This window comes from Phaseolus vulgaris, chromosome 10 (genome assembly GCF_000499845.2).
Source record: "Phaseolus vulgaris cultivar G19833 chromosome 10, P. vulgaris v2.0, whole genome shotgun sequence".
Lineage (NCBI taxonomy): Eukaryota > Viridiplantae > Streptophyta > Magnoliopsida > Fabales > Fabaceae > Phaseolus > Phaseolus vulgaris.
In genome coordinates, this window is record NC_023750.2 from 14415180 (window position 1) to 14438369 (window position 23190).

The 23190-nt window shown below is 33.2% G+C and overlaps 3 protein-coding genes and 1 non-coding gene across 4 annotated transcripts; 1 reads left to right on the forward strand and 3 right to left on the reverse strand.

Annotated features, from left to right (window-relative positions):
- The first annotated feature begins 518 nt into the window (after positions 1-518).
- On the forward strand, positions 519-7522 carry LOC137818098 (methionine aminopeptidase 1A-like). Its single transcript, XM_068621326.1, has 16 exons — positions 519-660; positions 1065-1115; positions 1880-2050; positions 2264-2339; positions 2495-2542; positions 2653-2697; positions 3100-3199; positions 4773-4824; positions 4908-4949; positions 5166-5227; positions 5313-5411; positions 5889-5962; positions 6074-6143; positions 6484-6549; positions 6631-6719; positions 7251-7522. Exons 1-16 carry the CDS (start codon positions 590-592, stop codon positions 7326-7328), a joined length of 1194 nt encoding a protein of 397 aa, XP_068477427.1. The 5' UTR covers positions 519-589; the 3' UTR covers positions 7329-7522.
- Positions 7523-9886: 2364 nt separating this feature from the next.
- LOC137818848 (pectinesterase inhibitor 9-like) lies at positions 9887-10763 on the reverse strand. The gene has a single exon (XM_068622477.1). It carries the CDS (start codon positions 10685-10687, stop codon positions 10031-10033), a length of 657 nt encoding a protein of 218 aa, XP_068478578.1. The 5' UTR covers positions 10688-10763; the 3' UTR covers positions 9887-10030.
- A 10957-nt stretch (positions 10764-21720) lies between these two features.
- On the reverse strand, positions 21721-21820 carry LOC137819898 (U6 spliceosomal RNA). The gene has a single exon (XR_011082480.1). It is a non-coding gene; the product is annotated as a U6 spliceosomal RNA (small nuclear RNA).
- A 320-nt stretch (positions 21821-22140) lies between these two features.
- On the reverse strand, positions 22141-22989 carry LOC137818806 (pectinesterase inhibitor 9-like). The gene has a single exon (XM_068622421.1). The coding sequence runs from the start codon at positions 22926-22928 to the stop codon at positions 22269-22271; it is 660 nt and encodes a 219-aa protein (XP_068478522.1). The 5' UTR covers positions 22929-22989; the 3' UTR covers positions 22141-22268.
- Positions 22990-23190: the final 201 nt, after the last annotated feature.

Sequence of the window (23190 nt, forward strand, 5' to 3'; positions counted from 1 at the left end):
ATTAATTGAAGTTTATTAAAAAAGTATAAAAAATTGTGGATTACATTTAATTGTTTTTATTTATTATTTTTATATTTTTCAATAATTTTGTAAGAAATAAAATGTTAGAAGGAGTGTATTGTAAATCCTCCTTGGAGAACAATTTAGATGAGAAAGTGCTTACAAAAACATGTAGTTCAATTTTGGTATATTATTAGTATAAAAATTTATAAGTTCATTAAAATTTACTGTGGATATAATTTTGAAAGTAAGCAATATAACATTCAACAGTGTTAATATCTGAATTTATGATTGTTTACATTTCCAATATTCTTAGGAAAGTAAATAAAAATATCAAACTAATGCACTTTCAAGAATCCAGATAATTTTATTATAAATTTCGAAATTTAAGGTGTATTTACCAAATTCAATTTCAAAATGAAGGAAAATTTTGGAATTTCAAAAGTTCATTGGGTGCAGGTTAGAATTGAGTGGGTGCAGGAAGCAAAAGCCCCAACACGAAGTTATAAAATGTTTCCTCTCTCCACCGTTAATTGTTTCATTCTCTGTTCCTTCCTCAGCAACCCTAAGTTTGAGCTCTTTGCAATCGATGGCTGGTGAATCTGATGTGCCCGTAAACACCCTCTCTTGCGCTAACTGTGGAAAACCCGCCAATCTTCAGTACTCTTTCCTCTCTCTCTCTCTCTGTTGTTTATAGCTGCTCACTAGTAGCATAACTGTGGCCACTTTTTTTTTTTAATTTAAATTGTTTTGGATTGTATGTTTTTGTAATTGATATGTGGCAAGGTCTTAGCTTTTGGCATTGATCAAAAGAGGGTTTCATGGTTTTAGCATAAGTTGTTGTTTTTGCTGCTGCTGGCAGCTTGTAAATTTGATGTTTTCCTTTACCCAAAAGTGTTGCATTGATATGCTGGTGGTTTTGATCAATAGAGATGGTGAAAAAGAAGCAATCTTCGGGTTGTTTATGGTGATCTTGCAATTGGGTGATTATGGTTTGGTGTGATGATGATAAAGAATACGTGAAGGGGATATTTTTAATTTAATTTTTCTCTTTTTTACCTCAGGTGCCCAAAATGCATGGAGTTGAAGCTTCCACGCGAAGGTTCGGCCTTCTGGTTTGTGACTCTTCCTACTTTGCCTGTTATATTTGCATTTCGAAATCCTTTGTTTTTCTGCTGTCATTGATGGACAGTGTGTTTGTACCGGTGTCTTTAATTTGTGAATTATTATATTTATGCTAAATCAAATATAATATGTGTTTGGACAACTGTTAAAAAGTGAAAAACCACGTGGAAGGTATGAATAACTACTAGCTTCCAGTAAACTTGAGAAACCACATCTAAATCATGGGACCAAACACACAAATAGACTCTGGCTTCACTTGGATCCTCTTTTTGGACATTTTAAACCCAACATGCATTGAGTCTCAGTGGACTGATATAATTTGATATAGCCACTTAATGCTAGTCTTTTAGAGTAAATTTACGGGAGTTGTGAAGGTGTTTTTTTCTGTTTAGTTTTTTAGAAAGTCATTCTACACAAGACTTCAGTTCTTTAAATATTTTGAAAGTGATAAATGGCCCTTCTGGTTCCTATAAGTGCTAATTGTCTTCATAATCTTCATGGAATATAATACCAGTATTCTATGTTTATCAAAGAATGCCATTAGTGTTTTACATACCAGATAGCAGCTAGTCCCAAAACCACTGTAGTGAAGGGGATGCCATTGTTGCCCCAGATGGCACCATGTAGAAATTGTGGTTGACCCTGGTTGCTAATGAGAGAACAGTGAATTTTTAGATACTTATTATTGCTGAAATTTACTTCTCACAGTCTTCATATCCTTTATACTTGATCCAATTTTGATATCTTTTGACAGCTCTCAGGAATGTTTCAAGTCTTCATGGAGCTCGCACAAATCAGTGCATCTGAAGGCAAAACTATCATCACCTGACACACAAAATTCAGGCTCACTTGGTGAAGGTTGGCTATATTGTTTGAAGAGAGGGCAGTCTCGAACACCAAAGCTTCCTTACTTTGATTGGACCGGGTAGGGCTTTGAATATCTTCATACTATAAACATTCAAATCCCCACAATTTAAATAATACTAGTTCTTGTGTTCGTTATCAGAAATGATATTTCTCGTTTTTCCATTTCAGAGGCCTTTTGTGATTGTTCATTGTTCCCCTTCTTTTCATTAATTCTTACTGCTAATTATTTGTTTAATTGTTGAAACCAAAATTTAACTTTTGCTCTTGCTAGATCACTGCGGCCATATCCCATTTCTATTAAACGGTTTGTCTCAGATCAAATAGATAAACCAGATTGGGCTGATGATGTAAGTTATCCGAATTCTTCCTATTTAAATGCTTAGTGTCTTCCCTGATTTAACTTATTTTGCTTAAATACCTTTGGAAGTTATCTTTTGATTACTTAGAGGAGGGTCCATTGGTTGCTGAATTGTTTTTATTTCTTTTGGTGTTTAACTTCTAGGGAATTCCCAAAATTGAGCCCAATAGTGGTCTGCAACATACTGTTGAGGTGGGTAATTTTACAATACACGAGTAGATGATTTATTATGAAATGAAAGATCGAATTGGACATTTTCTTTATTCTTTTTATTCTACATTCTAACTTGAATTAATGTGTAGGTTAAGTCTCCAGATCAAATTGAGAGAATGAGGGAAACTTGTCGGGTAAGTTCCTTGCTACTCTTTGTCTCTGTAGATTTTCTAATAGGATGATTTTTTACCTGTCTGCCTGCCATCTCTGTCATAGTTATAAATCATATAGTGGCGTAGAACAACAGACTATCATATCTTAAAATGCGATAGCAGGATACTGGGTAGTAGGATGACTGTTTTACTGATTTTTTTTTTTATATTAGTTAAATAACTAATACTATGTATTTATAAATGTCAGAAAATAGAAAAATTACTTAAAAAATCATGTTTTTGAATTCAGTGACAAATTGAGGAGCTGTTTAATATGAGTAAACTTTGGTGATGGAAGGTCTTTTACATAGTTGTTTATTTTCTATTTTGTGTTTGTGTAAACTTTAGGGTCTCATTAATTGTGAATTGATTTATACTTTGTAGATTGCGAGGGAGGTGTTGGATGCAGCTGCTCGTATTATTCAGCCCGGTGTGACGACTGATGAGATTGATAGAGTTGTTCATGAGGCAACTATTGCTGCAGGTGCTAATTTTAGTGATTTCATTTTAACACACTTCAAAATTTACCAGCTTTAGTTATTGAGTTTTAGTTAATTTATCAATCAATGAATGAAGCTAAGATGCTTCAAATTAGCAGTCTATTTTTCTATTTATAAATAAATATATAAACCCTAAATAAATACTCAGTATCTATTTATAATATCTTTTGCATTTTCTTTTTAAAACATGCATGCAAATAGTAATATTGCAATACCTAAATTAAATACAAGTTTGGGATGAATTACTTTTGGGAAAATAATCCTTTTCTTTTTCGAAACTCTCTTTAAGAAATTGGAAATCTGGAGTAGAAGGGTGCTGTGTCGGGTCTTCTAATCTTTATAATTTATCTCATTTCCCTGATGTATGTTGTGCATTTTATTTTCTTGTATAGAAAATGTTGGCATTACTCTATCTGGTTAGTGTTGAGTATGTATTTCCTGTTATTTAGGGATCTAATAATTTATTGTAGAATACAGAGAAATATCTCTGTAATGCTGTGTAAAACTTTGAAAGAATTGCATTCTTTCCCCCTTCCTCCTTTTGTTGTACTATTCATTCCAATAATCTATTATAGGAAAAAGAAATTTACTTTCATCGAAAATAGGGGGCCAATCTCTCTGCTTACCAGAAATGCATAGTCCTGGAAAAGTGATGAGCATTACACTGAGAGTAGGCCTTGTTGTAATTCTGTTTCCAAGATGGCTCCTTGCATGGTTGTAAGTATCGCAGGATACATGATTTGCGATACGATTTGCAGCCCCCACGATATATATAGTAGGAAAACTTGTTTGTGCCCCTAAATCAGTGATGTATCGTTCCCCACGATATATATAGTAGGAAAACTTGTTTGTGCCCCTAAATCAGTGATGTGTCGTTCGTATCACACTTGGAATCGCAATTCTAACAAGAAACTTAGCCTGAATCGTGGATTTGGGTCTCACTCCAAAATGGGTGGGGTTGCATGACCCGGTTTGAAAAAACCCTAACCTGATTAATTTTACTGTGAGCTAGAAGAGATACATACCAATTCTTGCTCTTCCTTGCTCCATTTGCCATGAAGGGTTTCTTTAGTGTGTAGAGGAGCCCATGCGAAAACAAAGAGGCAGCGGTAGCGACAACGCCCATGGAAAATGAAGAGGCAGCTGTGCATATGAGAGAAGACAACCCTAATGTTGTCTCTTTCTTTCTTATTCTCCTTGGGCCAAACATTTATCAGCCCAAATATTTTTTTTCCATTTAACAAAGGAGTTGGGCCATACACCCAGCCCAATCCAATCATTATAACATTAACCTAATATGCCGGGTTATACAATCACTCGTTAATGTGGTTGATATTATTAATTATATCTTTACATATTTATATGTTATATTGTTTAAATGTTTATGAATCTTACTATTCACCAAACGATTCCCGATTCAAAATATAAGCTCTCTGATACATAAATGTATCACGAATCAACTACCGTGGTTCCTTGAGTTTCTTGATGTCATTGTGTTTTGTTTATTACAGATAGTCATTGGTGATAATATTTTTTTTTTACTTTTTACCTTTGCAGGTGGATATCCATCGCCTCTCAATTACCATTTCTTTCCTAAATCTTGCTGCACGTAGGTACTTTTCTTCTGTAATGTCATATTTTTCTCATATTGTCTAGGTATATTTTAAGAGTGAAATTTGCACTATATAACAGGTCAGTTAATGAAGTAATATGCCATGGAATCCCTGATGCAAGGTAGAGTTTGCTGTGGCCTTTCAAATCTATTCATACTGTGGTTTTTCTTTGTTGTCAGTATTCAGTTTTTCTTGTGGCTGTAATTATTGTAAACTAACTTTCCTGACTGGTGCTTCCGTGGTACTTGAGACTTGATCAGTCTAAGTGCCACTGACTCACTGAGGCATGATAAGGTTAAACTTGAGATATTCTCTTTATAATATAGTCATTGTGCAGGAAGCTTGAGGATGGTGACATTGTAAATGTTGATGTCACTGTGTACTATAAAGGTGTTCATGGTAAGTTGCTTAGCATGTATATGCTTCACAGTTCCCTTTAAGTTTATAAATCGATTATTGGTTAATTTTGTTAATTGTTATGCAGGTGATCTCAATGAAACATACTTTGTTGGAAATGTTGATGAAGAGTCTCGCCAACTAGTTAAATGCACTTATGAGTGTTTGGAGAAGGCAATATCCATTGGTATATATCCCATTTGATTTCAATTCTGAAATTTCTGTGTCTTGTTTAAGTTTCAAATATAATTGAATTTTTTGAATCATTATAACAGTCATGGATCTCTTGTTTGTTTTTTTGTCTGATGTGTATCTTAAAATTTGTTATTCATAAACAAAATTACAAATTTGGTCTTAAAATTGTTGATTTGGTCCTATCTCCTAAATCCCAAATTTTAATGTAATAAACCATCTAACCATAGGACATCAGAACATGTTGAGTAAGTAGTGAATCATGTATTAGCTACTTGATATGTTGTAGATAAATATGCATTGAAAGTATTAATAATTGATGATTACGAATGACCATACAAGTATGCATTTTGCATTCTGATTCTATTGTGTTTTTTTTTTGGTTTAAAATACTTATATAATTAAAATGTATATAATATTTTAATAATTTAAACTATGGGATCCTGATTCTCCTTTTTTCGGCTAAATTCAGTTAAACCTGGGATACGATTCCGTGAAATTGGTGAAGTTATTAATCGTCATGCTTCAATGTCTGGCTTCTCAGTGGTAATTTTTTACTTTTTGATGCTTTATTTTCTTAATCTATTTATTTTTATTAGTTCACTATAGTGAATTCTTATCATCTGTTCCTTATCCATTTTTTCCTTGGCCCCTTAGGTAAAATCATATTGTGGTCATGGAATTGGGGAGCTCTTCCATTGTGCACCAAACATTCCTCATTATGCAAGTATCCTTCCTTAGTTTTTAAGCACTGCAGGGTATTGGAATGCATTTTTGGAAATTGTTTTTTGCATCCTCTGATGTTTGATCTTATCGTTCAGCACAGTATATAAATTTATTAATATAAAGTGAGCAATTGTTTTCGTAGTTATAAGGGCTTGCAAAACTAGAAATTGTTCTATTGATGTTAGACATTCACTTTCTATTGACAATCCTCTTGCACATACCATCACTTCCTAGAAACATTCAATATGCACCTCTAGCTTTCTATCCTTGCAATAAAGAACAAAGATGGCTAGAAAGTAGAAACAGAACATGTAGAATGTATACACCTTAACCACTTACAGGAAATAAAGCAGTTGGTGTGATGAAGGCTGGACAAACTTTTACAATTGAACCAATGATCAATGCTGGTATACCTACACTTTCTAAAATCACTTAAAACAGATAACTGATGAACACATGCAACAATTCTAATTTTATTTTTTTAATAGGTGTCTGGCGCGATCGCATGTGGCCTGACGGATGGACTGCTGTTACTGCTGATGGTAAACGAAGTGCTCAATTTGAGCACACTCTGCTGGTAAGTGCATTTTTGTTTTCTGAGTCCTATTACAGTAGTCTGGCCATTCTCTTCATTTTTTCCTGCCGATTTAAACAGAGTCTTGATGAGCTGAAAGGTGATAAATAATTAGAGAAAATCATCATAATTTTAAACTTTGGTTGGAATTTTCAGTAACCACTAGTTCTTTACTTTGTCACCTTTATATACAATGTTAATGATATTGATGTGATATAAGCATGTAACTTTTATAATGTGCAACTAAGCCTTTGCAAACTATTAGGATACCAAACAATGTCTTGGTACAATGTAGGTTTAATTTTTTTTGGTATAATAATGTAGGTTCAAACCAATAATCTTATGCAAAATATCTATGTTTTAATTACACTGCTATTTAAAACCATGGTGGCTTGTCTATCTTTGTTTTGGTCAGTGAATTAGTGATTTTAATTTAGACTTATATTTGGTCTCTGAAGTATAGATTAGTAGATGATGACTATTTTTAGATGATTGAAGCTATCTAATATAGTTCATGGTTTTCATGATAATTAGGTGACAGATACTGGTGTTGAAGTCTTAACAGGGAGGTTGCAGACATCACCAAATGTTTTTCCTTGGCTAAATTCATAATTGGGTGAATCAGTATTATGGGGACAGATGCTCAGTGTTAAAATATAGGAAGTATTTATCTGGTTTTGGTATCATCGTGATTGTAAGGTATACAAAAAAACAAGAAAAATTCAATTGAGTTTAGGTGAAAAGTATGATCAAGGATATTTTTATGTAATCGAAGAAAATTAATTCAACAATTTTGCCTTGTGTTATTTCTATGCTTTGGTAATTAAGACAATAATAATGTCTTAACCAAGTTTTGACCACCAGGTCTTAATTACCACATTTTTGGGTTAATGTTTTGTAGAAATTTAATTATTGTACTTCTATTTGTCTGTTCTTCGTTTCCATCATTAGAGGCATGTTTCCAAAGATCATATATTATATGCAATTGGGTAAAACATTGAAAAGTATGTCAATGCAACATGCTATTGTTTTTGCCTGTTCATTTAGTAGCACTTTGTATAATAGTTTTCTAAAATTTTTAAGTAACAAAAGTATTTAAGTATTGATATTTAAGTATTTCTAGAAGGGGATAATAAAAAAATGAAATAAAATTTCCCATCAGTTGAAAAATATAAAGTTAGAAATTATGGGTTGTTCTTAACTTGTAAAATTATTTATTTTATCTTTTTCTTTCTTGACCTTTTCAACTCATTTTTCTCTTTTCTGTAAATCATTGAGAAAAAATTTCTTTTTGTTTTTTAAAATTCTTTATAAAGAAGTGTGTGCAAATAGAAATTATATTCATGTTTGATATTTTGTAGTGTGCTTAAGAATATGATATTTTAGATAAAGACACTTTAAGAGTTTATACTTTTAAAAAGTTATTAAAATAATAGAGTTTATTTTCAAATTGAAATCTGAACCAATAATTGGATTTGGCCATGCTCATCCATGTATGTCTTTCTGTTTCTCCCACTATCGGTTCCTTATTATTTCTTGCTACATTTTATACACAAAATTAAATATAACTATAGTTTTCCGATATAATGTATAAGATTATAAATATACTTCCAACATAACCAGATTATGATTATATTATTATAAGTATATATGTAATGAAGTGCTTTTCAAAAAGAATTGTTATTGTATTAATTATTATTCTGAGTAAAGACCACCACTTCTAAGATGGTGTTGACCATGAATAATAGAAGAGTTTTCAAAACCTATTTTTATTAATAATTATTACTACAACAATATAATGAACTAATGCACTTGAGAACTAATGTCAACATGCTATTTATGTTCCCATTCCTACGTTAAGAATAACTCTCCTTTCATTGCAATGTTTTCTTTTGCTTAAATTTACTTTTGCCAGCTAATATAATATAGCATTAGTCAATTACTCCTAAAATATTTTTCTACCAATGGAAAAACTTAATTAAATTCTAATTCGTACCGTCTTATATATTAATATTTTTAATTTAATCTCTCTTAAAAACTTTCTTTTAGTTGAGTGTTTAATATATTTTTATTTTCGTATTAGTATTTTTCGTTGATTCTTATTAATAAAATGAGGTGATTGTTTTTATTCATGGATTAGTATTAGTATTAGTATGAGGTAATAAAATGAGGTGATTGTATTAGTATTAGTATCTCTTTCACCTTACTTCTTTCTTTTTTTGAAAACTCATTTCCTTTGGAAAGTAAATTGAGTGGCGAGTTCGAAGAAATTGAAGAGAAAATACACGAGTTAATGAACAAATTAGAAATAAAAAGATAAAAATAACAACGTCATCTCGTTGATAAAATCATACTAAAAATATATTTAGGTGAAAATAAAAATATTTTAAATATTCAAAAACCAAGAAGTTTTAATAGAAATTCCTTTCAAAATATTCAAATTGAGATTTTTAAAACTTAATTAAGCTTGATGAAAATAATAAAGATATATTTCATTCTTTAGCAAATAATTAATCACATCATTAATAAAAATTATAATTAATATCAAACTAGTTTTTCTTGTCAAATCAGAAACACTACAAGAAAATCATGAAATCAAAGCTAATTTTAGAGACAAAAAATAATTAGTTGTTATAGTGACTAAATTAAAAACTATTTTAGAGACTAAATAAATTTTTGGTTTCTAAATTAGTTTTTATTATTGTTATCTAAATTGATATCTAATTAGCAACTAAGGTTTTTGCTACCAAATTTAGAATATAAATAATTGGTAGTTAAAACCTTGGTAGCTAATTAGATACCAATTTAGAAATTATTTCACAATAATAGAAAATAATTTAGAAACTATTTTTTTTAGTTTATAAAATTGTTTCTAATTTAGTTATTATTGCAACTAATTATTTTGATCTCTAAACATGGGTTTCTATTAATTAGTGAAAATTCTATATAAACTTTCATGATATTATAAGTCATAAATGTTTTATTGGAGAAGTTGGTAGTGTTTTTTCTTAAATAAATATTAAATAAAAATGAAACTCATTTTTATATAAACACATAATTTGTCAAATAATATTCGAAGCCTTCAGGAAAACTCTCCCTTCATGTGCAGGCCTTGATCACTTGTCTAAACTTGACCCTGATAACCAATAACAAATTGCTAATAACACAAATAAACATAAACAATGATGAGATTAATTTTTTAATATCATGATTACACCAAAAATTAACAGGAATCATAACCTACCCAAAGAAAAAAAATGTGTATCATACACATGAACAAACAATGGGTGGTAAAAAGATAAAGCAAGTTAGGTTTAGGAATTATTGGTGGTCATTGTGGCTTTCTGGTAGGTAGATGCATATCTATGAAACAAGAAAAGAGCATTACTTGTAACTTGTGCAACATTCATGGCCTTAACCTTAATAGAAGCCATTCTCTTACTCATCCTATGCCCAGGAAATGAGTACACACAACTACTAGCATCTGTCAAAGCAGTGCTCACCCATGTTTCAACATTGCTTATGTGCCACAACATCTTATCATTCATGCTTGATCCATGCTGGTTGAACCTACGTAGTTCTTTCATGGCTTGGCTTATTTGTTCCACACTATCAGTGATTTGGTTCACACAATCTTGCACTGTTAGGTACTCTCTTTTGTTGCTCTTGATGGCTTGAAGTTCCTTTGCCACTTTCAAAAGGTACCCTTTTGTTTGGACTGCCCTAGAGAGGCTCACTGAGAGGGCATGTTGAGCCAAGTGTTGTGGGCCATTTAAGGAGGATTTGGCATATTGTGCTAGACAACGGATGCAGAGATTGGGATAGAGGGTGCCATTGCAAGAGGACTCTATGTAGGCCATTGTTTTAGGATTTCTGTGCCTTGTCAATGATGATGGCTCAACTGGGGCAGCAAGAAATGAGAATAAGAGAGAGAGGAAAACAACAAACAATGTGAGGTTGAGTTGTGCCATGTCAAAGTTGAGTCTCAAGTAAAGCTTTCGGTTAGCTGTGAGCCTAATGGCAGAGAGCTTTCAAAGGTATAAAGGAGATTTTGGTTGATGAAAATGGCAATGGGGTGTGATGCTTAAATAGAGTTCTTCACATCACATCACATGAATAGGATTGAAAATAAAATTATAAATGGAGTTGGGTCGGTCAAATGAAAAATCAAAGATGATAAAATATAGCATTGATTACATTATGTTGTTATCTTATGTGTGGATGCTAAGACATTCTTCTCATAAATGTTACCAAGAAAATACTTGTTTGGAGTAAAACCTAGTTTAAGAAACTTGTTTTTATTTTATTTGATTGAGGGCGGTGGTATGTGAAGTAAATATGTGGTTCAAACTTTAGTGATTACACGTTTAAAATTGAGGTTAGACTTTTTTGAATAAAGATTTTAAGGAATCCATGCAAGTGGCAAGTAAAAAGGGATATGGAATATATGATGCTTAATTAGTAAGGAAAAGTTAATACGAAACTTGAATGAGTAGGGATCGAGGGGCAACGTTAAACTTTTTAATGCTACACTTGCGGTTCTTTGTCCCTTGGAAAACAAGGGGATACTAGAAGACATGTGATTTAGAAGATTAAGTAGTAAGGCAAACCATAATTATGCTTACAATTTGATGACTAAAACTATGATGATGCTTCATTATATGAAATATTAGTTCTTAATTTTGGAAGGGACACATTCATGAATTATTGATTCTTAATTTTGCAAGTGAGTCATTTAAATAACTTGCAGGACACTTCAATTATCCCGTGATATAAGTAAGATGTGTCAAGTCACAATCGAATCGTGATATTTTAACTGATATGCATTTTAATAGAAAGAGTTATTACGCTAGTACAAAAAGGTATATTAACGACGATTAAAATCAACATTTAAAGACGGTTTCAGAACCGTCATTATTGGAGGTTTTTCACGATAGTTGAAGAGCCGTCGTCAAAAAGTGGGGGTTTTTCACAACGGTTGATGTAACCGCCGTTATAAATGGTTTCGAATTTTCTTTAAAATTTTTTTGAGGGACTTTTAAACCGTCGTTGTAAGTAGGTTCTTTAAAGACGGTTCCAGGGGAACTGTCGTAATATGTATGAATTGAAAAAAAAAATTGTTTTTAAAAAAAATCTCAAACCTGCATAAAATTTTCAAAAACAGAAAATCAAAACATTTAAAATCATAATTTAAATATAAAAATTACATACAACAAATTATAGTATTATACAAAAAAGTTTAGCTAATATATGAAAAAGTTTGTCATTCTAATGATTTATCTATCCTAAAGTGTTATACATGGTTACAAAATACTTTGACCATGTTGTTCTCACATACTCCAATGCTTCCGAATCTAACGGGTGTTGATCGTTGAAGAACTGTGACATTTGAAATTTTTTGAAATTAGTGCATGAATAATAAACCCCAAATTTTAAAGTGTTTATTGTATTGAGGTATTATACCTGATCCCAACCTTTATTAATTCTAACTTGCAAAATAGTCAACATCCACTGCATAACATAATAACCACACTCATAATTTCCAAATTGCCTGTTGCACTACATGTGAAAATAAATGTATTAAATGAGTGAGTGAAACACATTAAATTGAGTGAACAAATATACTTTAAATACCTTAAGGTACATCCAAGTGAGTTTTGGTGCGTTTGAACTTCTCCTTCCACACAACATATTATATCCAGAATAAGCACTAATATAATAAGATTTCATGTTAAAATACATAACATTATATAATGTATAAGTAATAATAAATGTTAAATGAAACTTTCGTACCTATCTATAATGTTTTTAAAATAGGTAGGGGTTTTTTTATGCAAGGAGCAAAACCATCCAGCGGTATGATGTTGAACAAATATGATCAATATTTGCCATTGATGCCTATATAACAAATCAATTAATTAGTTTATCTTATTTCAATAATTTATTATCACTTATTTAATAAATAAGGACTTACTCATGGATGTACGGAGCAAAATAAATTTGTTTTCCACCATTCTTTAAGGTAGTGGTGATGTATGTTTATGTTTCCGACTTCTTGTTTCCAATTAATTGAATGACTTGAGGGTTTAAAAACCCATATATATTGTGTTTCCCCTCATCCAAGCATAATCCAAAAAGATACCTAAATTTCAATAAGTTAGTACTAATATATTTAATAAATAAAGTATAAAGATTTTAATATTTGAACTTACATCATCCATAATTGCAGAACTGTTATGTTAATCTCTTGATCTCCGGATGCAAGGTCCAACAAATCTGACATGTGAACGTACAACGGTAGATTACTATGCCTTCCAAAAACATTGGCATCCCATGGAATCTCTAAGACGGTTGTATCTAAAGCTGTAGCAACTTCCACCAATGCCGCCAGAGGATCATCAATGGAGAATATTTTCTTCTTTCCTAGAGGCAGTTTTGTCTTAGGTTCCTGCTACTCATCAACAAACAAACAAATACTTAAATTAATTAGAATGTAATATATCTGATATATAATTTATTAGTATTAGTGCAAAGATATACCGTAGAGTCTATAGGTTTGACGAGATGTCTAGGCCAGGCAACGAAAGTATGTAATGCCTCTGCTACAATTGTGACTTCTGATGTCGGCACAGGAACTGCAAGATCACCATAAAGGACCTTCTCCACTGTGACCTTCATGAAATTAGAAGGAAGAGGCACATTGTGTAACATTGTGACCCCTTCATAACACTTACCCAAGGCAACGAATCGGGTCAAAGAATTACACTCAGCATATAACTCGCATTGGCTAGCCAAAGTCATCTCCCGATAGATCAACCGCCGAACAACTCCCTTTAGTGCTGACTTTCTTAATAGGAAGCGGAGGTGGTTCATCTTCTACCATAGTAGGAGGTTGCTGAGAGATTCCTAAACCCTCCAATCGCTTTTTGAACTCCCTTTCCATTCGCACATTAAACTCCTCCATGAAGCTTTTTCTAAGCTCTTGAGTTACCTCAGCTTGCCCCCCCCCCCCCCCCGTCTTACCGCGGCTGCTGGCACGGAGTTAGCCGGGGCTTCTTCCTCGAGTCCTGTCATGATCGCGCACTCGACGAAAGAGCTTTACAAGCGGCATTGCCCTTCTTCACTCACGCGATATTGCTGGATCGGGCTTTCGCCCATTGTCCAAGATTCCCCACTGCTTTAACTGCTCACGTAAGTAAATACTCTTGGCTAGGTTGATTGGAGGATTGTTCCTTGCTATGTGATGAATGTCCAAAGTATGATTGAATCCCAACCCCATATCCAGCTACACGAACACATCCAGGGTGCTCAGGTCATCCGAGAGCAACATTAAGAATATCATTGCGACCACATGGATTAAAAGTCCCCTGTGTTGATTGCTCAGCAAGAGAATCCTAAAACAAATGAAAAGAAATTGTCAAAGTTGAACACATTGAATTTAAAATAACACATAGAAAAGATATTTCTTACAATTTGTTCAACTGTTTGTTCTGTAGACTTAGAACTCCATGTCCCTGATGGGTTTATACGGGCACCCTTCCACATCTCATGTCGGGGTGGTGGGGATGGAGGCCTCAAAGAATCTACACTATTCATTTCCTCAATGGAAGTAGAACGTGCTTTAATCTTTTCTTCAAGCATTTTCTGCTCTAACAACTTATAAATACCACGGGACAATAAGTGTGGGGTATCATTATGTCTCTGACTGACTTTTGCTTTGTTTCGAACCTCCTATCATAACATTCAAAATTTAATAATACATTATATAAACTATATTCAAATATAAAAGTGATATTAACCTGCCATTTTCAGTTTGTCGAATCTGCACAAACTGCTGCCAAGTTTCTTCATCAAGGGATGCATATTTTGTACAAGGATTTTCTTCTTTCCTTACACCATATATAAAATCTGTTGTCAATTTTGATTTGAACTGACGAAACTTGACACCCACATCAGAAAAAACCTTCGCTTTCAAGGTTTCCACATTCGGGATCTTGTAATGCGTCTACATTATTTGAAAGAATTAGTTCACAAACAAGAACAAAGTATAAAAGAACTTTAGATTGAACAAAGTAAAAACAATTACATACCAGAATATCTTGCCAAATCATGTTTTTCTCGTGGTCAGTCACGTGATCCCAGGACTCAGTTAAGATATAGATCCTTTCACGAGACAGTACTCCGAGATAACTCCTATATTTCTTTGCATATTGCCCAGTGGCCACACCAGTGTGGATATCAATAGACAAAGGTATTTTGTCATCTTTATTTATCTTTTTAAACATATTCTTTAATCTGGTAGGTCCTCTACCAGTTTTTGAACGAGAAACTTTATCATCTGCCATGTTCCTGTTATCAAGAATATGATAAGCATTAAGAATATGAAATATAATTAAAATTATATATTGTAAAACTAAACATGAATCACATGCACATACAAATATATATTCCTTTGTCATGATCATTTCGAGTTGCATGTACAACATCAACAACATCCTCATACTCTTTATTGATGGTCGTTCTTGCAAGTGATTCAATCTCACAAATGTCATTGTTTGTATCTTCTGGGTCATTATGTTGTTTTTTTCCATGTAGCACAACAAACTAGTGGTCAGACGTAGGATCTTGGATATAGAAAATTTGGGAAGCTTGATGTGCCATTATGAATGGTTCGTCATGATAACCTATCTTTCGAAAGTCAACCAAAGTCATTCCTGATTCATCAACTTTGACACCAGTCTTATTGTCAACCCACTTGCATTTGAAAAAAGGTACAATAAACTTGGTATAATTAACTTCCCAAATGTCTACTATGACACCATAATAAGGCATTGATCCCACAACAGGATTTTGATCCTTTGCAGTTGAAAACTGCATAGACTCTGCCTCCAAGGTGACTCTGCTATTTTGCACTGTACTCCTATCATCTCGAGACTTTGTGTAAAAAAAACAACCATTTACTTCATAGCCAGAACAACATAAAACATCAAATTTGAGACCGTTTGCATGCCATGTTAATGTTTCAGATGCTGATGGATCATTCATTATTTGTTGCTTAAACCATGACATGAATGTTTTGTTATGCTCAATTAACACCCATTTTTCTGATTGTCTTGGATTTTTATATTTGACAATGTCTTTGTGTGTATCTAAGTATGGTAACACCTCATTAGTGTTATTCAAGATATACAAGTGTGCTTGCAGAACCTCTTCTCTAGATTTGCTTATGACATGTACACCTTTTGAAGATTTACTTATGAATCTACGAGAGTGCCAACCTTTTTCAGGAACTCCTATACATTTGGCTTTTGACATGTACTCGGAACAAAACTCAATAGATTGTTCTGAAATGTATCTTTCAATAATGGAAGCTTCTGGACGACATTGATTCTTCACATATCCCTTCAAAATCTTCATGTATCGCTCAACTGGATACATCCATCGCATATAAACTGGCCCACACAATTTGATTTCTCTTACAAGATGAACAACCAAGTGTACCATAATATCAAAAAAAGATGGAGGAAAAAACATCTCGAGTTGACATAAGATAACAATTATTTCTTCTTCAAGTTCATCCAACTTCTGAGAGTCAATCTCTTTACTACATATGGAATTGAAAAATGAACATAGTCGAGTGATTGTATGCCTAACATTTTTTGGTAAGATTCCACGAAGAGCCACCGGTAGTAATTGCTGCATTAGAACGTGACAATCATGTGACTTTAAGCCAATTAGTTTTAAATCATTCATAGATACAAGACTTTTCACATTTGAAGAGTAGCCTTGTGGTACCTTAACACCTTTCAGACATTCACAAAAACTTGTTTTCTCTTTCTTTGACAAAGTGTAACACGCTGCAGGCAAGTATGTACGTTTACCAACTTCTCTTGGTGCCAATTCCTCTCGTATATTCATCTCAATCAAATCCAGACGTGCATTCACACCATCCTTTGTTTTGCCTTTAATGTTCAGAAGTGTTCCTATTAGACTGTCACACACATTCTTTTCTACGTGCATTACACCTAGACAGTGTCTGACATCTAACTTACACCAATACGGAAGATCAAAAAATATTGATCTCTTCTTATATATTTCACTCACAGTTTGCTTCTTCTTCATTTTTCCAAAAGTCACATTAACATTTTTTATTTTTTCATAAATTTCAACACCACTTAAGGGAGTGGGACAAATGTCACGTTCTTGGTATCCGTTAAAAGCTTTTTTCAATCTACGATATAGATGATATTTCTTTAGAAATCTACGATGCCCAAGATACACGGTTTTTCTTCCATGTTTCAACTGCTCATATGATGTGATATGATTCCACTAGCAAGATAGAGATGATTCTTTGACATTCTATGGAATCAACTTGAGTTGGAGATAGCTTAGGCACTTTTAATAGAATTGGATCAATGTTCTATGTTTCAAGAACTCACCAAAACTTGCACCAAACACCAAACTCATATGGAAGATCCATCTATTGCCAATTGAACCGATTAAAATGTGTATAAAAGCAAAAGCACCGTTTAAAAAGCTCAAGAACAGAATTGAACCGAACAAAACAACTAGAAATGAAGAAGAAACAAATGGAAACAGCCAAGGAGAAGATGAACCGAAGCAAATTCAGAAACAAACTAAAATACCGAATGAAAATGCTAGAAAAGTAAACTAAGACATGTTTTATATTCAAATGAGCTAGGAGATGAAAGAAAGAGGAACTTATGGAGATGAAGGACTTGGTTTTGATGATCACGCCACTTGGATGGTGAAGGCTTCAAGATAAGTGAGCTAGTGCCGCCACTTGAGAGAACCAAATGCACTCAAGATAAGACAAGGTGAAGGAGAAGACAAGTTCTCACAATTCTCTCTCAAATTGAGTAGAGTTTCTCTATTACCAATTTCCAATCTGAATTTTACAAAAGCCCACACCTCTATTTATAGTGTGAGGGTGCTGGAAAATAGGTGGGAAAATTCATATAAAACTCATTTGAAATTCCCACAAAAAACAAGTCACGTGAGAGGTGTGACTTTTTTCTACTATGACACCTCCTAAAAACTACACCTACACCTACTCTCATAAGTCACATGGATAATGTGACTTTATTTTACATTTTCACACTTTTTTTTTTATCTTCGATAATACCGGATCCCAAAAGGAGCACCTAGCCTGATTACCACCAATAGGTAGGCCTAAGTATGTGAATGGTATATCCATTAGGCTGCAATGAAGTATCTCCGAGTACATTTTTACCTCATACCTGTCTACTCCAATTGCTCCTATTTTACTTTTGTGGAAGTTTACTTTGAGACCAGAACTTAATTCAAAACATCTTAACATAGCCTTGATGCTCAAAATATTTTGTACATTTGATTCACACACAAAGAGAGTGTCATCAACAAATTGTAGTAGATTCACCTCCACTTTTTTATCCCCGAATTTTAAACCTGAGAACAAGTTTTTTCTTGTCGCTTGTTTTACTAGTCCAGCCAGACCTTGTGCAACAATCAAAAACAAAAATGGTGTCATCGGATCCCCTTGTTTAAGGCCTCTAGACGGTTTGAATTCTTTTGTTGGGCTACCATTTACTAATATTGATATAGTAGTTGATTCAAGGCATGCTCTAATCCACTGTATCCATTTTTCACAAAAACCTAATCTACTCATCATGTACAGTAGGAACTCCCAACTCACTGAATCGTAAGCCTTTTCGAAGTCAAGTTTTACAACCACCCCACTTTTCCTCCTTCTTTTCAAATCATCCATGACTTCATTCACAACAAGGACACTATCTAATAATCCTCTATTAGATAAAAAAGCTGATTGTGACCCGTCTATCACCTTCTCAATAACTTTTTTAATCCTTCTAGATAACACTTTTGTCAGAATCTTGTACAAACAACCTACAAGTGAGATGGGTTTATACTCTTCAAGAGATTGAGGATTCTCAGACTTTGGGATCAATGTTATGAATGAAGCATTACATCCCTTTGGGACTCCCATATTCTCTTGTGTATTTCCTCTTTTTTGAATTACTTTGTGAGTAATGTGTTATCCTCCACATAAATGGATTGTACTTGCACACCATTTAAGTTCATTTTCAGTTTCCCCTTCCCTTGAAAATTTCCCTTGAAATAGTTTTTAGTCTCCTCTTTTACTACTTTTGGCGCTCTCACACCTTTAATGCTACTTTTCATTTTTTTTCCAATTTATGAAAGAGTGATAATGTATAGAATTTGAATCTTTTAGGGATAACTGGTGACTATTTTATGACAAGTGTACCGCGTCAGAAGTAATAATTTGTCCCAAAGAATGAATATCAAAATCACAAGGAACCGTTAAAGTGGGAAGGTAGTTTGACTTAGTCCTGGCTAGAAGTTGGGAAGGTATGTGGTTTATGTTTATTTTGTACAGGGAGAAAGGGTGAGTCAGCTGGGTCCATAAGAAGAAAGGATGAAGAAATAGAAGTACATGAGTGCCTTTGCAGAAGTAAGGGAAGCAACATGGAAGGAATGGGCAAGATAGAATGGAAGTTGGAATAGCTATATGTGGAGATGGAAGTAGGAAATTTTATTGTTGTAACCAACTATGACCAAGAACCAAGGATCAACCTCTTTGTGCAGATTTGAATACAGAATACTGCAAAATTTTATTTTATTTTTAGCTTGAATTGGTTGAAGTCTTGGAGCTTAAAGAGGAATCGATAGCTATAAGTAGAACAACATGTTCTTGTTTTGGCATTCCTCAAAGACGTTGTTGCAATTGATGAGAATCACCAGGGCCTTCAAGGCCTACGAAAACCAAACTTTGGTGTGGAAATTGGTATCTGAAACCTCATCCATAAGTCTTGTTAGTTATAGGGGGTTTGATGTTGTTTTGAGAGTGTTGTTTTGAACATAGAGGTTGCTATTTGGAGCAGGGGAGAAATAGAAGAGTAAGATGGGTGCAACAACCCCTAAGGAATGTATTATTGTGGTTTTGTGTTCTTGGGCAGCAGTAGGTTTAGGTCAAGTCCGTGAGGTGTATGGCAGGGGTGTATGGTGTTTTTCTGAGCTTGTAATACAACATTATGTGTATATGTATTGGAGTTTTATGCAGAAAAGTTTAGGTGCTAGAATTGGGTCTTAGCTTGTTATCTACTGTGATGTAGTTCTAAAAGACTTTGTTTGTTAAAGGGTTGAGATACCTCTAAAGTATCTCCTATAATTTTTTTATTCTTTGTCGATAAAAAAAAAGGAACAGTTAAATTATCAAGTATAAGATTCACTAAATAGAAAACAAAATGATAGTTTGTTGTGTTTAATTGTAAGAGTTGTAAAGAAAGCAAGTTAAAGAGTTTGTTGGTTCAATTGGAAAAATTGGAATTGGAGTTCATCCTTCCTACTATTTTTTTTTAAACCATAGTAATATTCTATAATTTGATTGATATTGATGCCCATATAAAACTCATTTATATCGTTTTCTCACATATAAAATTATTAAGAAAGTCTCTTACAAATCGATTCCTAGCATATTTATAAAAACTCTTTATCATTACGATTAGATGTTGACAGCAATTAACATTTCAAATCTAGTCCTATCATTAAAATATGTTAAGCATTATTATTTAGGTCAAAAATTTAAAATTACTTTTCAGTTAAATCTAAGGATCAAAATCATGGTAAAACAAACATTACAAATAAAATGACAATATCAATCATCAATCAAGAACATGATATTATATTTAAATATTACCTCAATACATAATAGTTTGAACAAATTAGTCCAAATCCCAAAGGATAGAATTAGCCACTCATGTTGGCCATTACAAGCATGAAAAGTAAGAAAAGAAGATCCATGATGTTTTTCCTTAACGGTTGTCTCCTCTAGGGTTTTCTATCACCTCTTATTCTCCCAATAATGTCTAGGGTTGTGTCTCACACCTCATATTTAACCTAGTTGAGCTTGGACTAAGTGACTTCTCGCTTAGGCGTGATTGGGCTCGTTTAGGCAAATTGGACGAAAATAAGTCTAACGTCTCTGGAGTGATCTCACCTAGGTGTGACTAAGCTTGCTTAGGTGAGATCCTCTTGAAGATTCTGGCTTAGGCAAGTTTAGACGAGTGTTGGAGCGTTCCAGCTTTCCCTTTTTATCTTTGTATATTCTCCTTTTGCTCTTTCATCTATTTATCCCTAGAATTCTGAAATTAACACAAATTTGAAGGAATAAATCGTTCTTATTCATATTAGAATCACAAAATGTGAAAAAGATTTAAATTTAAAAAATTGGAATTATATTATAGTTATTTTATCAATAAATATCTACAAGTGTTTGTATTTTAATATAAAATATTAATGAAATATGACACTTATCAATTTAATCATCTTACTCTTTCCTTTTGTTTTTCTATTGACTTATGAAACCTTTTGTTTTTCTATTGACTTATGAAACCTTTTGTTTTTCTAATGACTTATAAAAAAAATCACCCTTTTCAGTTCAGCTAATAACTCATTCTCCTTTCTTTCTTTTTATTTTCATTTAGTCATATGCTCTCGTCCTCTAGGTATAGGTATCTTATCTTATCTATTGTTGTTTGTTTTGTCCTGTTAATATCTCCAAAGATCTTCTTGTTCCAAATTTTCATATCTTTTTCAGTAATTTCATTTTTCCTTTATGACAAAAATACCACTTCTTGAAACTTGATAATTGACCTATAATTATTTAAAATCCACTTACTTGTTGTCACACACCTAATACCCTAAACGGCTTTGAGCCCCAATTCATTAGTGTATTTTGCAACATCAGAACACAGTGAATATAGTACCATCTGCTTGAAATTTGGTCAACTACATACACTAATCTTGTGACATTAATATCCTATCTATATTTTTTATGTCATTTTCTCTATACCATGTAAATCTTCTTTCTATAATTGGTATATCAAACAACTTTGTCACAAGAATCTATTGAGTTCCTCTATCTCTTTTATATTTACTGTCTATCTTCCTACCCCTTTTCTCTAAAAAAAAATTTGGACAATTTTTCGATTTACTTGTCAACCTTGCGTAGGGGACATGCTAATTTCTTGGTATCATTTCAATTTTATCGGATGTCCCCTTGCAACTGAATATACTACTTTTACAACAACAAAAAATTGTTGAAAATAATTTATTATCAATTCATTACATGTGCATATTAGCAATATATTTTAAATTTAATTTTTCTGCAAATGCTACTTCTATGAATACTAATAGTAGTGAATAACATTTTTATTCCTTAAATACTATGAGTAGCAAATAGTTTTCTTAGCTTTTAGTCATGAAAAACACTTAATGTGCATATACAGCTTATAATTTCATCATTTTCATTCTATGTTGAGTCGCCTCCCCATGATCAATAACATAGTATATAACCAAGACAGTTTTTTATGAACCAAGATAATTATGAATTTAAATTTATAAATGTAGATTAATTACATAAAATTCAATAAGGATGATATCCCATCCAAAGAAAAAACATGTATCACGTACATGAACAAACAGTGGAGGGTAATAGTCTGTCATTATTAGCTTCTAGGGCTTCTTGGTGATTTTAGTTGCTGCTTTCTGGTAGGTAGATGCATATCTATGAAACAAGAATAGAGCATTGCTTGTAACCTGTGCAACATTCATGGCCTTAACCTTAATAGAAGCCATTCTCTTACTCATCCTATTCCCAGGAAATGAGTACACACAACTACTAGCATCTGTCAAAGCAGTGCTCACCCATGTTTCAACATTGCTTATGTGCCACAGCATCTTATCACTCATGCTTGATCCATGTTGGTTGAACCTACGTAGTTCTTTCATGGCTTGGCTTATTTGTTCCACACTATCAGTGATTTGGTTCACACAATCTTGCACTGTTAGGTACTCTCTTTTGTTGCTCTTGATGACTTGAAGTTCCTTTGCCACTTCCAAAAGGTACCCTTTTGTGTGCAGTGCCCTAGAGAGGCTCACTGAGAGGGCATATTGGGCCAAGTGTTGTGGGCCATTTAAGGGGGATTTGGCATATTGGGAAAGACAACGGATGCAGAGATTGGGATAGAGGGTGCCATTGCAAGAGGACTCTATGTAGGTCATTGTTTTAGGATTTCTCTGCCTCTTCAATGATGATGGCTCAACTGGGGTAGCAAGAAATGAGAATAAGAGAGAGAGGAAAATGACAAACAATGTGAGGTTGAGTTGTGCCATGTCTCAAGTAGAGCTTTTAATTAGCTTTAGCCTAATACAGAGAGCTTTCAGAGGTCTTAAAGGAGATTTTGGTTGATGAAAATGGCAATGAGGTGTGGTGCTTATATAGAATTTTCCTCACATCATCACATGCATAGCTATGTATTCTTTCCCTTGTTTACGTATCCTTTACACATGCAATTTGCGGTAAGAACAATAATAGAATTATATATATAAAGCTGGTCGGTCAAATTAAAATCACAGAGATTAAAAAAATAACAAC

Coding starts and splice junctions, on each gene's coding strand:
- LOC137818098 (XM_068621326.1), top strand. CDS start 590: ATGGCTGGTGAATCTGATGTGCCCGTAAACACCCTCTCTTGCGCTAAC. Junction 2,698..3,099: donor GAATGAGGGAAACTTGTCGG/GTAAGTTCCTTG, acceptor TATACTTTGTAG/ATTGCGAGGGAGGTGTTGGA. Junction 4,825..4,907: donor TTTCCTAAATCTTGCTGCAC/GTAGGTACTTTT, acceptor ACTATATAACAG/GTCAGTTAATGAAGTAATAT.
- LOC137818848 (XM_068622477.1), bottom strand. CDS start 10,687: ATGGCACAACTCAACCTCACATTGTTTGTTGTTTTCCTCTCTCTCTTA.
- LOC137818806 (XM_068622421.1), bottom strand. CDS start 22,928: ATGGCACAACTCAACCTCACATTGTTTGTCATTTTCCTCTCTCTCTTA.